The sequence below is a fragment of the Pocillopora verrucosa genome, chromosome 3 (genome assembly GCF_036669915.1).
Source record: "Pocillopora verrucosa isolate sample1 chromosome 3, ASM3666991v2, whole genome shotgun sequence".
Lineage (NCBI taxonomy): Eukaryota > Metazoa > Cnidaria > Anthozoa > Scleractinia > Pocilloporidae > Pocillopora > Pocillopora verrucosa.
Window position 1 is genome coordinate 10,661,789 of NC_089314.1, and position 14,488 is coordinate 10,676,276.

At 34.8% G+C, this 14,488-nt stretch overlaps 2 protein-coding genes across 3 annotated transcripts; one reads left to right on the top strand and one right to left on the bottom strand.

Annotated features, from left to right (window-relative positions):
* The first annotated feature begins 124 nt into the window (after positions 1-124).
* On the top strand, positions 125-7,251 carry LOC131797936 (uncharacterized). 2 transcript variants are annotated; one of them, XM_059115602.2, is made up of 14 exons: positions 125-300; positions 1,301-1,408; positions 1,546-1,614; positions 2,352-2,403; positions 2,539-2,567; positions 2,814-2,922; positions 3,024-3,063; positions 3,278-3,313; positions 3,597-3,702; positions 3,916-3,985; positions 4,345-4,393; positions 4,599-4,687; positions 4,817-5,049; positions 5,264-7,251. In XM_059115602.2, the coding sequence occupies exons 1-14, from the start codon at positions 298-300 to the stop codon at positions 5,597-5,599; spliced, it is 1,329 nt and encodes a 442-aa protein (XP_058971585.2). In that variant the 5' UTR covers positions 125-297; the 3' UTR covers positions 5,600-7,251. The 2 variants fall into 2 exon arrangements, with proteins under 2 accessions (XP_058971585.2, XP_058971584.2); XM_059115601.2 differs by having other exon boundaries at positions 126-300; positions 3,588-3,702.
* A 230-nt stretch (positions 7,252-7,481) lies between these two features.
* On the bottom strand, positions 7,482-14,488 carry LOC131797941 (beta-1,4-glucuronyltransferase 1). Its single transcript, XM_059115606.2, has 7 exons — positions 14,218-14,488; positions 12,639-12,840; positions 11,615-11,868; positions 10,811-10,967; positions 9,904-10,069; positions 8,513-8,627; positions 7,482-8,155 (listed from the first exon to the last, which is right to left on the bottom strand). Exons 1-7 carry the CDS (start codon positions 14,344-14,346, stop codon positions 7,940-7,942), a joined length of 1,239 nt encoding a protein of 412 aa, XP_058971589.2. The 5' UTR covers positions 14,347-14,488; the 3' UTR covers positions 7,482-7,939.

Below are 14,488 nucleotides of genomic sequence, written 5' to 3' on the forward strand. Positions count from 1 at the left end.
CATCAGTCCTGTTCCATTCCAGCATTTCCCATTGCTCATTTGGCGGGAAGAGCGTGAGCGAAAAAGCGCGCGAACGAGCAAGATGGCCGCGTAATGTCAACTTTTGTTACTACGTAAATTTTTTGCAATTCAGTTCCCTCTTTTCTCCAGAAATCTCCTAAGAGTGGAAAGAAAACTGAACTTATACATTGGATTTTCTTCCCTCTGATGTAGTTTGATAAGCATGATGGCGTTCTTTTCACGTAGAAGACCAGATACCAGCCAGAAATTAGGTCAACATGCGAATGAAACATCGACATGGTGAGGTGTCGATTGGTTTTTATTTCTTTTCAGCTCAAGCTTTCTAATCTTTATTCTACTCTTGATTTTACATACAACATTTAAAACTAGCCCTAACTATTTCTCATCCCCAAGTTGATATGACAGTAAGCTATAGAAGTTTTCAAAATCTTTTTCTTGTGTATAAAATAATATGACAGTGAGCTATAGCAGTTTTCAAAATCTTGATGTGTTGTATAGTACGTTATTATACAAACCCAATTCTTACCAGGCTTATAGTTCCCGCTGTTTAATCTGTCTTTTCTTAATTGATTTTATATTCTTAAAAAATATCTCGGAAAAGAAAAGGGAGATACATTTCGGAAGTCATTTTGCCGCGTTTTGTGCTCTGATAGTGTAGACAGTGATGGAGTAGATAGTAAGACTGATAGTCCAAAAAAGGCAAGAAAAGTAGATAAGTGAGAAGAAAAGAATAATAAAGAGGCTGAAAAAGAAAGAAGAAAAAAACAATCACATGAAAAGGTTCTTATAAAGCACTTTGCTCTTATAGTTACTGAGCTTTGGTGTCAAGTCTCATATCAAAAACAGTTCACTGTAGCGTCAATGTTATTCAACTCCTCATTTGCTGAATTACTGTTATTTCTGATTTTTCCATCCATTATAGTTGCTTTTCACTCTGTTCCATATGGTTACACACAATCAATCTGTACAAATTTATGAAGAGTTAAATTGGATTTTACAAACATGAGTTATTTTTTAACCTATTAACCCTTTACATCCTAACATCAGTATGCTTATTCTCCGTACTGTTCTTAATACAATTCCTAAGGGTCTGAAAAGGAGAATTTGTTTAACAGTCAAGAGTTCTTTGGTTGTTGATCATTTCCCTTATTCTCATGACCTTAATGTTTGATTGAAGGCTGATATTGCGAGGAGAAATTAGTTGCCAGTCACCCTTAGGGGTTAAAGGTTAAGTAATGTTTTATAAAAGTGTGATTGGCTTTTGAATTTTTTTTGATAGATGACAAGTGCACATCATATGAAAAAGCATTCCTCTTCTAAAGTTAGCCCAAGTTCAAGTGAGCACAAGCACTCAAGATCCAAACATGTCTGTGGTTCTAAAACAGAGGTTAGCACAAAAACTCAGTCAGCATCACATGCGCTATTTAATCAATGGCTGTTACATGTATATGATGTTCTGATGACTATATTTCTCCACTTGCTATTTTTTGTCTTAAAACGTATGTGTTTTTCTGAAAACCCTAGCATTCCAAGAGAAGGAAAGAGCAGTTAAATGACCCTAACATTGCCATTATTTCAAAGAACAGAATTACAGTAAGTAAATGCTTTGGAATGGTAGTAAAAAGAAACTGTTCCCTTGTCACAAACACATATATTTCTGGGATTATCAATCTTCACCAATAAATAGAATAGACAAAAAGTTTATCAGTTGTTTAATACCATTTGACATTTGGAGAAAGCCATGTAGTTTAGTATCAAGCATTTTAGTTTTGTAAAACCAGCAGAGGACTAATCACTAATATGGTACTTGTACAAAAATATGATTGCTGTCAAATGCATATGACAATTTTGAGCTGATAACTTAATATATGTTGTACAATCAAGATCTATGTACAATAAGATTTTTTTCCAAAGTCAAGCTAAACAGGGTCTTGTAATATGGGGGAGTTATAAACACTTCAGGCTAATAATATGTTTAAAATACTTGATTTTCTTTCCTTGCATCAAAAGTCTGCCATAAGGATGTATATAGCCAATTTATTGCAATAACAGTGTTCCAAATTATGCTAAACAAGATACCTTGCTTGTAAAATTGTTGCTGATCCTGCATGATTTTTAATTACTTTGACCATTATAATTCAATTGATCATGATAATTATTTCATTCAAGACCTTGTTTCTCTTTTCCTGGAAAAGGAAGCTTATAATTTTTTTAGTATCTAAATGTAAAATAAGAGAAAACAATATCTGAATCCATCAGGTTCATGTATATGAAAGTTTGCTTTATAAGTAATTTCATTTATAAATGACTATGTTTCATGTAAATTGTAGAGACAACTGGGTATATACAACAAGGCCAAAAGATCCAACACAATTTTGAGAGGTGAGAAAATAACAATTATAATATTGGTTTACAGCCTGTTAATGCAACTGCTTTGCATCACCCCTGGACCAATGGGAGTATTTCTATCAAGCATAAATCTCTCCTAATTTGTTTGTACCTTATTTGGTTTGGCAGAGAATCTCAAGCAAAAAATATGTAAAAAGGTAAGTGGTAAAGTAAACATTTATATAATAATAATAGTTACCAATGAGTTGAAAAGAAACTATTTATTTTTTCCAATGCTGACAGCTTGCTAAGGTGACTTATGTCCAAGAAAGCTCTCTGGAAAGTGTCTGTAGTTGCAAGCTTCATGTAAACAGTTGAAAAGTTTAGAGTGTAACTTACAGCCCTACTAGTGATGATATTGTCCAAATCAGCATATTTGACAGATGTTCTTTCACATTTCTTAGAAATTTGAAAATGTCAAGGCAAAAACTGCAGAAGATATGGCTAAAGTACTTGATTGTTCCTCCTTCAAAATATACTTATCTTGCAGTGGCAGTCTGCAAGAAGGCCAAGGTAAGTTTCCAGCTATTACACTCTATTTCCAAATGAAATTATTACATATGAGTTATGATCATGGGTACCGATAAATCACAACAATTTTTTTTCCAAAATAGATTCTCCAGTCCAGCACATTTCTGGAGAAAGAGACTCTCTGTAAGTTAATATTTCATTCTAAGTTGTGTTTTATTAATAATCTATGATAAATAATGATAACAAATGATAACAATGATAATACATAGTAATGATTATTTAAAAAAAGATCAAGGTGGACAATAAAATAGGCATCCTATTCCTTGCAGTGTGAATTCTTGCCAAACATTGACATATATTCACATTATTATAATAGTATTTTCTTTTTCATTTTTAGAATACAGAGCTCTGCTGGTAGCAGTAAAACTCAGAGGTATTAAATTTACCTTTTTATTACATAAGAATAAGTAATAAAGTGTCTTAAGAAATTTCCCTATCTGCCAGAGTGCTTGGCCTTTGGTTCAATCATGGTTTTTGGCAGAACATGTAACTGTTCATAGTTATTTCCACTTGGAGAGTTTTAAGACAAAGTTAGAGAACCCAGATGACTAGGATTCCTATTAAGAGGATCAGTGGCACTCTCTGTCCACTCTCTGTGGACATTTTTTTCCATCCTTGTATTTGATATGTGAATACCTTACTGATAGCTCTTGCAGTTCCACTGGTAGATACAGCAACCCTGACAAAAGTAGAATTACCCCAGTGCGAAGGATTACTCCTCGACAGATTACACCTCAAAGTGAATCTATGCTAGCATTTAAGGTGTGTCTGTTGTATGTTTTTTTCCTTTAATCAATATTGCACCATAGAAGGTTTGCTTATATACATGGTCTTGCTTCAAAAGTGGTAATTTGTAGGCCTAAATTACTAATAACTAATTATCAGTGCAAATGATATGAAATATATATCATTAATAATCAAGACAGTGAAATTATTTCTATCATGAGACAAAAACTGTTCTCACACCTCCTTTAGACACCACTACAAGAAATATCAGAACATTTAACTGAATCCTTGAGACCCTTGGAGACATTTCATGGAAGAAGTAAGAAAACATATTTTCTGAAGAATATAACTCTTGATATGAGAAGGTCACTAACGTGTCTATGTCTTACTGATCCATGCATGTATTTACAAGTCTAGTTGATCATATATTCTGATTGTGCAGGTGGGAGTAGTCAACTGCTACAGGGTTCTAATCATTTGTTGGTATACTTTTAAGCTATTACTGGAATGTTGGTCCCACCTTCTAAGAATTTACATGCCACAGTTTAAACAAAAGTCCTTACTATTTTAACCTTTGTAAAACAAAAACCTTAGTTTGTAAAACAAAAGCCTTTGTATGAATTGACAATTTTTTTTGTTTAGAATATAGTTTCCTATTTCCACTTTTTTTCCCCGTAGACTACTTGGTTGAAGTCCGGGAACAACTGAGAAAAATGATTAAACAAAGGTAAATAGATGCAGATTTTATTTTAAAGAAATAATCAACATGTTTGACCCAAAAAGTGTATTTGATCCAGCTTGCTATTTCCACTTACTGATGAAGATGAGAGAATTGTTATAATAATGATAACTAAGGATATTTTAGTCAAGATACCAGGACCAACCTTGAAAACATTACCACAGGAAATTTTCTAAGGAATACATTTTTCAAGTTCTGTTAATAGCCAAACACAAAGTACTGCAAACAATGTTGGAGTAACCTCTCAAGTCCAAAAGCGATGTCTTAAAAGAAAATCAAAAGGTATGTACAAATAACAACTTAGATTGTGTGATATTCAGCACCACAAAATAGCTATCTGCCCGGCATCACATTTCCTTTGTATTGGGAAACAGAGTCTATTGTATTTACCTTGTCTTATCTTAACCTCAGATGAAATTGCAGCTTCAACTGGGTACATAGGAAATGAAAGTACAGCTCAGGGTAATGAGAAACATCACTGTCATGACTGCCTGCTTCAAAATGAACAGCACAAGAATTTGGCTGCCATGGAGAGTCATTCACTGAAGACAAAAGCACAGCAAGTCAAAGTGACTCAAGTAGTTTCTGCCAATGCTCCAAGAGTTTATTCCTGTGCAGAAACAGTTCAACCAAAAGAATACCAGGTATTGAAAAGTTAGCAGTAAGGATTTGACATGATAATCTCCTTACATATATGTAAGAGCTCTGGAAGGATGGAAAGTTGAGAAATCATAAGAGTGAGGTAATTAATGGTGTATGAACTTTTTTGCCAACTATCATTTTGTTTGAAAAGTTATCACAAGGATCGACCAGTAGAGAACTTGTTTTTGGTAACTCTGGTGTAAACTTCCTATGCAGGATCCATGCCCTAGTGCTGTGGAGAAAGAGGCAAGACATAAGGAGGAAAAGGACCATAACTATTTGTATGTCAGTGATGTTCGCCGATGTTTGTTTGAACAAAGAAACTGTCAGTTTCCAACTACTGATACAAAAGTGTACGCTTCTTCAAACAACAGTTCCTCATTGGACATTCTAGACTTTCTTGATGGAGTTGAACAGGAATCAAATGTTGTGAACAGTCAACAACACAAAGGTTATGAGACCCCTAACCCACAACTTGTTTCTCCTCCAAAAAAGCCAAATCTAAAATCACCAACTCCTGAGAAGAGATTCTATCCCCACAAGCTGTACTAATTGGATAAATTTATTAAAATAATCATTGCAAGCACAGAGACAAGTGAGGAAGTACTTTAGGTTTTGTCCAGTTTCATCTGAAGGAAGATTGGATTTCATGATTTTACTGGATATCAAAAAGTTTCAGATTGGTCAGTATAATTGACACTCTAACAGTTTAATAGATTCTCTCCTCTTGGGAGAAGTATGGATGACCATAAAAGTGTGTTGTATCAGCAACCACAAGCAAAAAGAGATGCGAGGGATCATAATATTTTGTGGTTTCTTATAAATAAATGTAACTCCTGAAGTCATCAAATTGATGGAAAATGACATTATTTCAAAACTGACCTCTTAAGCTGTATTGTGTATATTGTGTCATTTAAAAGTTGTTTTAAAGACTATTTTTGTACATATTTACATGGTATTACTGGAAATTAAATACAATTTTAGTGACTCTTCAATGAGGCAATTGACAATCAAAACTTATTTGTTAGACCCCTAAATCACTGAGTACACAGAATACATTTAAATACATTTACGCCTAGAATTTTAATAGTGTTACAAAGATTTGGCAAATCAGAATGCGGCCAAATGCGGTATGGATGACCATGGAAGTGTGTTGTATCAGCAACCACAAGCAAAAGGAGATGTGAGGGACCATAATATTTTGTGGTTTCTTATAAATAAATGTAACTCCTGAAGTCATCAAATTGATGGAAAATGACATTATTTCAAAACTGACTTCTTAAGCTGTATTGTGTATATTGTGTCATTTAAAAGTTGTTTTAAAGACTTTTTTTGTACATATTTACATGGTATTACTGGAAATTAAATACAGTTTTAGTGACTCTTCATTGAGGCAATTAACAATCGAAACTTATTTGTTGGACCCCTAAATCACTGAGTACACAGAATACATTTAAATACATTTATGCCTAGAATTTTAATTGTGTTACAAAGATTTGGCAAATCAGGATGTGGCCCCTCCCAAAGAGATCTACTTTTTCCTAAAGCTAATGCCTTGGTTCTTTCATTATTTATTTTTAAACCAGAACATTCACCAAAAGTCTTCAGCATAACGAATAGGTTTGCTATCTTTGATAAAGCAGGTCATATCATTAGTGAAAAGGGAAAGTTTAACAGGTTCATCTCGTATTGTAATACCCTTAATGCCATCATCTTCTCTTATCTTTATAGCTGAGGTCTCCAAAGCTATCATAAACAGGTAGGGAGAGAGGGCCTCCCTCTCTTACTCCCCTACTTATCACAAAAGGTTGTTGTAAAATCATTGTTCATTACACAGCTAGAGGCGTTGTTATATGAGACCCGTATATCCACTGAATAAAAGAAGGATCAAAGTTAAATGCATGTTGTACTCTTAAAAGAAAATTTAAATTGAGGGAGTCAAAAGCTTTTTCAAAGTCTAGAGCTATGAGAATCCCAGGTAAATCTTTGTACCTAGCATATTCAATTGCAACATTAATCGTTCTGATGGCATCAAAAATTGTTCTCCCCTTTACAAACGCATTTTGATTAAAATGAATTACTTCAGGAAGTACCTTTTCCAAACGCTTTGCCAAAGTTTTAGACGCCAATTTAGCATCAACATTAACAAGAGATATTGGACACCAATTCTTCACCAACCTTTTGTTTTTTCCTTTCTTTTCAATTAAGGTGATAACAGCCTGTTTCTGTTTATTTATTAATGAGTGATAATTTTAACTCAAGCAGTAGTGACAAACTAAGGTATCAGTCAGATCTCAAAACATTAGATATTCTTAACATATTTAATAAAAGTTAACAATTATATGACTAAATTGTTACAATAATTGTATTTTTTGTAATAAAATCTGTACATATTGTTTAGAAACCATAGAGGAATAGAAATGGAAGATATCAAGCTCCCTCAACCACTTCCTTTTATTATTAATTAATTAATTAATTGTAATTAATTTATCACTAATTATATATCCATGATACATAACTTGAAAAAAGTTACTGTTTTGGATAATAATGTGACCTTTCTGTCAAACTGTCATTAAATTATGCTTTCACACACCTCTAGCATCACAAAGTTCCTCTTTTCTCTTAATAAGATAAAAAAAAAAAACTGGAAAACTTAAAGCCTCTTTAAATTAAACACCAACTTGCTTTAAGGTGCAATAATTCCATGATATATATACCCTAGAAAAGTTACTGTTAAGGGAAATTATGCAACATATCTGTCAAACTATTACGCTCTCACTCATGTCTAGCTTAGAAAAATCTTTCTTTTCTCTCAATAAGATAAAAAGAGTTGAGTGTCTTAATAAATATTTGGTATTTTCATGTTAATCAGTTTAAGTGGTACATTGTCTGTCAACAGTGATTTGTTGACTGTGGATATTTAGACTTAAGTTCCTTTTTAAATGTCCTAAAAAGATCTCTGTTACGGTTGTTTTCCTCATCCTTGGCAGAGTGAAATCCGTCTCTGGTTTTGAAACCATGATGAATAAGAAAAGCATTGTTGAGGACCACAAAGTCATAGCCAGCAGTGTGAGTCTCACAGACTTGACTGATCCTATTAAACCCATACTGAAAATAAATAATCCAAAAAAGTTAACGATAATTATTAAATAAAGAATAATACATGGGCATACATTCTCTTCAAATGTTTAACTTGATATCTCACAATTGAGTGCAAGTATCTTTCTTGTTTGCAGTTGTGTTGCTTTAGAAATTTGAAGATCAATTTTCCCTTTGACATCTTCAGGTGAAATATGATATACCTAAAAAGGTTAGGTTATTTTTCTCTGTTCTGAGGAAGTAGGAAGTAGGAAACTCTAATTGACAAATACCTCACTCAAGGTGGAAATACCACATTCTTTGGTTGGCTGGTTAGGTTTTATCCTAACTATAAAAATTGCAGATTCCCTGTTAGAAAGTTCATACCTGCTTGAATCTCTCATCATATAGAGGAACATGATTGGGTGCAATGTAAAAAGGTTCCCATGGATCCTTCCAATCAACAGAATAAGCTATCTGCAAATTGTCTGAAGAGATATAGCTAAAAATAGAGATGAGATGTTACTAATTATGACACTGAACACTCTATAATAACCATGAACAATTATTGTATGTCAAGAGTAAACATCATGTTTTGCATTTTTGTATCCATTCTGTTACCATGGTATGATAAATAGGCTATTACCAATGATTCCAAGAGTGCATGTTGGATATGAGATGATAGCCAACAAGGCTCATAGGACTGAGTTGGCTATCATCTCATTGTTATCCAACAAGTGCAAGAGGAATAATTGTTTATTAAAAATGTCCAGAAATATATACAAATCTTCCCAACTTTACTTTGTAAGTACAGATGGAATGTTACAATGGTTGACTTCGTCATCATGCTTGTGCATTGTACAGTCATGTATAATGGCTCATAACCCATGTTGCTAAGCCAATGAAAATTTTTGATTTGCATTATCCAATGATCCAGTATTTAATAATAAGGATATCATAGCATGTCACAGAAGATAAGTCACATTCTTTTCCTTTGCCACTATGATACATGAACTCTTGAAATATTTCAAGCTTTAATGTCTTGTAAAAAACATTTCAATTAAGTGTGATGAAAGTTACACATCACAAAAGATATATGTTTTGGTTTTGTTGCTTTCTTGGGAATTGTGTGGTCCAGGGTTCAGTTAAGTGTCCAAGGAATGGTGTAGAATTCTTGGGAGGAATGCATGTTATGCACCTTTCCTGCCATAAATTGTCAGACTAGCCTCCAATTCAAGGAGAGCAACAGTCTATTGATGCTATGGAGAATGGTATGAACTATATGGTGCTGTGAGCTGCTTGGACAGAGTGGTTGTTCACAACACAGTGAAACATCACCAAAATACTATAACCCTCTACACCCTAACACCAGTGTACATGTTCCCCACACTGCTCTTTATACATTTTCTTAAGAACTGACAATCCAAGCATCTTAGGTGGGCGATCATTTCCTTTATTCTCGTGATCTTAATGAATGATTCAGTAGTATTACTGTGGGGAGAAATAAGATGCTGATCACAAATTGGGATTTAACCCTTTCACTCCCAAGATCTCATCAGAGACTTTCCTTACTGTTTGTCACACAATTCTTATCAAGTTAGGTTGGGGAATTTGAAATTGAACCAACTAGTAATCCCTTAATTGATATTTCTCTCTACTATTATCACTGGTGTGCTTGGAGAAATTCTGGCTTGGTACACTCATGGGGGTGAAAGGGTTAAGACTTCATGTTTTCTGGGTCTGACGAAAAGATTCTTTAATGTGTTCCCCTGACTTACCTCTTCCATGCATCATAATCTAAATGCTTCTGGCACTTCCAACATGTTTGATAATAAAACGGCTGCACACTACCAGAATCCCACAAGCCTAATAACTCTTTCTTTGTCAGTGATGGTGAAAGCTTTTTAACACTTTCAAAAGCAGCTACCACAAACACCCTTTTAGCTGAAGAAGAGAAAACAAAATCATTACTGGGCAAAAAATGTTTTCTCCAATATAAATGCTCCACTTAGGAGCACCAGTTAAATGAAACAGGACTGATTTGTTTGCAAGGGGAAGAGTTTGTCTATGTAGTGTTATAGACTACAAAGGCATACCAAAAAGGCTTCAAACAAGAGCTATGATTTAAAACACACAAACTACAATTAATGCTGCTTTCCAGCTCTCTTCCACTAGTAAATTTCCTAATTATGTGCATTTGATCATATGCACATGTAAAATGTGCATTACAAATAATAAATATTACTATTATTATTTTATTAAATACTTGCTCTCAATGAGATACTGCTGACCAACTATACTACACTATTCTGACTCACTTCATGCTTAGAAAGCCGAGATAAATTCAAGCCTTTATGAGGCAATAAGTTTGTTTGCATTGGCTGGCTGTAAGGAGTTTTAAAATAATATTAATAATAACTTAGGAAAATATTCTTAATTCCCTACAATTTGTGGAATACTTCATAATTTATCATCTTTGTTGATGTGTTTTCACACTTTTCCTCTAATCTAAGCAGAATGCAAAGCATTCATTACAACTGAACCTAGTAAATGGCCAAGCTCACAAATGCACTCACTGAAGATCTGTGATAGAGCATTGGACAGTGTCAATGGCCTGAAGCGCAAGTCCTAGGATTTTTCTTTTTTACATTCTCATGACAAATAAATAACACCTTTTTTCAATACCTTTGTTCACCATAAGGTTTATATGTTGGGCGTATTCAAGGAAACTGGAATAAAGATCACCATTACACATCATGTCCACATCAACCACCAGTATATAGGCCTCTGGAGGTAAGATTGAGCGTCCAACATTTCTCAACAGATTGTTTGGATAGGGCACCTGTAAAAGATAATTAAAACAAAGCATTAAAGCACTAAGACCTGTTGTGGTTAAGACTAACTGATACACATATAAAAACACCCATGGACAGCATTTCAGCAGGAAAAACAAGTGTGGCTGAAAGGAAGTAATCTATAGCACAAAACAAAAATAATCCCTTGGACACAAAGATTCCATAGCAGGGGTGTATATGGCCCCATAGGCATAGGCCTTCAATTTTTTTTTTTTGTTCCTGCTTGACTTTTATAAGATGACTCTTGCAAAGGTTGAAACAAAACAACTGAACATTCTTTAGGACATACTTTCAAGTTCTTAAATAACAAAGAAGCAGCAAGAATAAATCTCCTCATGTTAAAAGCACTGGGTTAGCACACCTCTAGATCTATGGAAATGGCTACAGCAAGTCAAAAAGCTGGCTTAACACCCCTGCATAGTTTTTGTTGTTGGCAGTTTGTAGTTAAGGAAGTTTTGCATAAGTTTCTCACGCCTACAGCTGTATGCAGATAAAAAAGGGGGGCACTTATTAGAGAGGGGGCTTTAATGGAAGGAGGGCAGTAAATCCGATAAGATTTCTAAATAATTTGAAAAACTGTTAGCCCTCCCTAAAAAGTTAATCAACAAATCAAGGAACATTAAATATGTTATACTTTGACATTGGCATAATTCCTGCCATGTTCTCCTCCAATCACATTGCTCTTGAGTTTTGCTAAAAACTTGTTGCAGTTTCCTTGCTGACTCAGTGCTTGTTTCCAATGAGGGTGAAGTATATTTTCTGCAGGAGGATGTGACAATGGGTACACCAAATGTACTGTCACACGATCTCTGAATGCTTCATGACACTGATAGAGGCCAAGTAGAGAGGTAAATGATGTTACTGCATCATAGCCTGGTATAAATACAGCTGTTGAACAATAGAAAAAAATTGAGGTAAACGGTTGTTAAGTTTTTAGATCTCAACTACCGGGTGTGGTGTAATTGGTCAATTTCTCTGGCCCTGATGCATGACACACTAAATTTAAAGCTGATTTTGCTGCCACAATCTTGTTTACTACTCATTGTTTTTAACCTTTCATGGGCAAATGAAAGCTAAAATAACAAATTGTCTCATAGGGCTTGACTCTTTGAATGGGTGGTATGTTCCTGCTGACATATTTTTCATCTCACCAAGAGCATATTTTTCTCCCTCACAAACAGCTTTAGGTTGTTTTTACAAAGTTTAAAGTTGTAGTAGGAGTTGTAAAACTTTCAACATTTTTTTTAAAGTGAATGTAAAACTATCAACATGTATCAACCCAAAAACTTAACATTATAACACTGGCTGGGCAATCTAAATTGTGAACAATAACAAGCCCTTATTATTAACACCTCCCTGTTAGTATGAGGGCTATGCTTGCTCAATTTGACAGATCATCTTTCATTGTATGACCTGTTAAATCAAAAGTTTAGGAGAATTGAAATCTTCTCCCCTCTATTTGATCCCAGACTACAGGGACATAAATTAGTTATAAACCTTGTTTTCTTGGTACATACTGTATGTTAAAGAACTTCTGTTTTTTCCACCCCAATTTATGACCAGTATGCTTCACACTTGGGCCATAAATGCAAGCTAAAATAACCTGGTGTATAACTTACAGTATAGACCTTAAACTTGGTTAACATACAGTTACACACCTAATGATATTGGGCCTTTCCAGTGCTCAGTGAGTTCGAGTAGATAATGAAGGTGATTGGAAGTACAATGAGTTACTAATGTTACATCCAGTTCCTCTTTCAATACACGAGTCTTTGCCAAAAGAAAGTTAACATCTACTTTGTACTGGCCAGAGGAATCTGTTGGAAGTTGTTTGAAATCCAGCTGTTTTTCGAGAAGATTCTTTGATAAAAAATTGAGAAAGGAGGGGAGTCAACTGGGAAGCAACTGTTTACTTAAATCTGTACCTAAGAAGAATCTATACAGGGTGAGTTTCTTGTGCTGTGCTCTCTGGTGCATGATCATGTAACAGTAGCTGGCAATGATATTGTGTGAACAAAGTAGTTTATTGAATCTGTAATGAGCCACAGCACACTGAAACATTTCCCTGTTACCTCATACTATTCTAAACCAAAGTTGGGTAATTTAAAGAACAACTGCCTGAAAAAACTTGATGCTGACTGTCAGCCAACAGACAACCAACAGGTCACCTACAGGCCACTGGAATGGGGTTTAGGTAACCTTTCCAGAATGGCAGTCCAATTGCAAGACTGGAATTTCAGCAACTCTTGTCTTCTCTCTTAATTTGGCCAAAACCTTCAGCAAGTACATCTTTCCATACAATGTAGCATTTATGTGCACTGACATTTGAACGATAAAAGCAGTATTTTACAGGGCGTGAAATTAATTTTTTTTTCTGATAACCACTTGGCTCCTAAATTATTCAAAGTGGTAGCCAATTCAAAAAAGTTGGTCGCCATTTACAGACAAAACCTTTTTTTAATGCTGTCAACGTTCTGGATAGACCCTTCAAAATTAAATCAGGAAAAAGATCTTCAACATGCTACAGCGTAGACACTAAAATGGATGATATACTACGTTCAAGCTCACCTAAATCCAAGATGGCGTCTAGTTATCGATCAAGATGCATGTGCTGCGTTTTGGAAACAAACTTAATGAGGAAGTTTGCCGCGGATTTATCTCTGCTGATCTTTTAAATTCTCCATATCTCTAAGTAAGGATGTGATAAAGCATTCTAGTCGCCAATTTGGCGCCTAATTTTCAGGATTTGGTCGCCAAAGTGAAAATTTAGTCGCATTGGCGCCTGTAGTAGGCGTAATTTCACGCCCAGCAGTAATGTGATAATATTGTTACCATCAACTTAGTGACATATCACCAACCGTCAGCTGTCTTTTGGCCAACTGTCAGCCAACAGGTGAGCTTAAAACTGTCGGTCGACAGACAACTAACAGGATTTTTTAAGGAAGTTGTCGTAGTCGTAGTAGTTCGTAGTAGGTAATCTTTTATTATGCCATTTGTGTATCTTTCATCCACGTGCTGTGCGCACAACACGTATGTAGCTGTACGGTAATCTTCCCCTGAGTAACTTCAGTAATACTGCTTCAAAAAATTGCTCCCACTGTTTAAAAGTTGGGTTCAGAAGGGAACTAAAAGAAATGTTCTAACATACATGTCACCAAGAGATCCGAACTTCTCATCATCTGACCGCGATTTCCTTTCTAAAAAAAATACCATCAGTGATCAGCCCAACTGGCTTACCTTGAATCTAATGAGATATCCCTCCCCACTGACGTTGTTTAGCTTACTCAACAGGAAAACGTTAAAAGATACTAACAATATGACAAGAAAACCTAAAAACGAAATTAACCTAATTTTGTTGCACCGCATTAGCAATCATGAGCTCTCTGTACAGATGCAGCAAGGACTTGGCCACGATAGTTAACGGTATTGACAATGTGTCGCGTCGGCAAATTGATTTTGTGATTCAAAATGTTTTAAATGTTATTGTACCTCTAGGAGACAAAAATTG

What these genes read in the sequence shown, in the direction of transcription:
- LOC131797936 (XM_059115601.2), top strand. An exon ending in GGTAGCAGTAAAACTCAGAG is followed by an intron (nt 3,314 to 3,587) that starts GTATTAAATTTA and finishes CCTTACTGATAG; the next exon opens with CTCTTGCAGTTCCACTGGTA. An exon ending in GGAGACATTTCATGGAAGAA is followed by an intron (nt 3,986 to 4,344) that starts GTAAGAAAACAT and finishes TTTTCCCCGTAG; the next exon opens with ACTACTTGGTTGAAGTCCGG.
- LOC131797941 (XM_059115606.2), bottom strand. Translation starts at nt 14,346, where the DNA reads ATGCGGTGCAACAAAATTAGGTTAATTTCGTTTTTAGGTTTTCTTGTC. An exon ending in GATATCTCATTAGATTCAAG is followed by an intron (nt 12,841 to 14,217) that starts GTAAGCCAGTTG and finishes TTTTTATCAAAG; the next exon opens with AATCTTCTCGAAAAACAGCT. An exon ending in GGAATTATGCCAATGTCAAA is followed by an intron (nt 10,968 to 11,614) that starts GTATAACATATT and finishes TATCTTTTACAG; the next exon opens with GTGCCCTATCCAAACAATCT.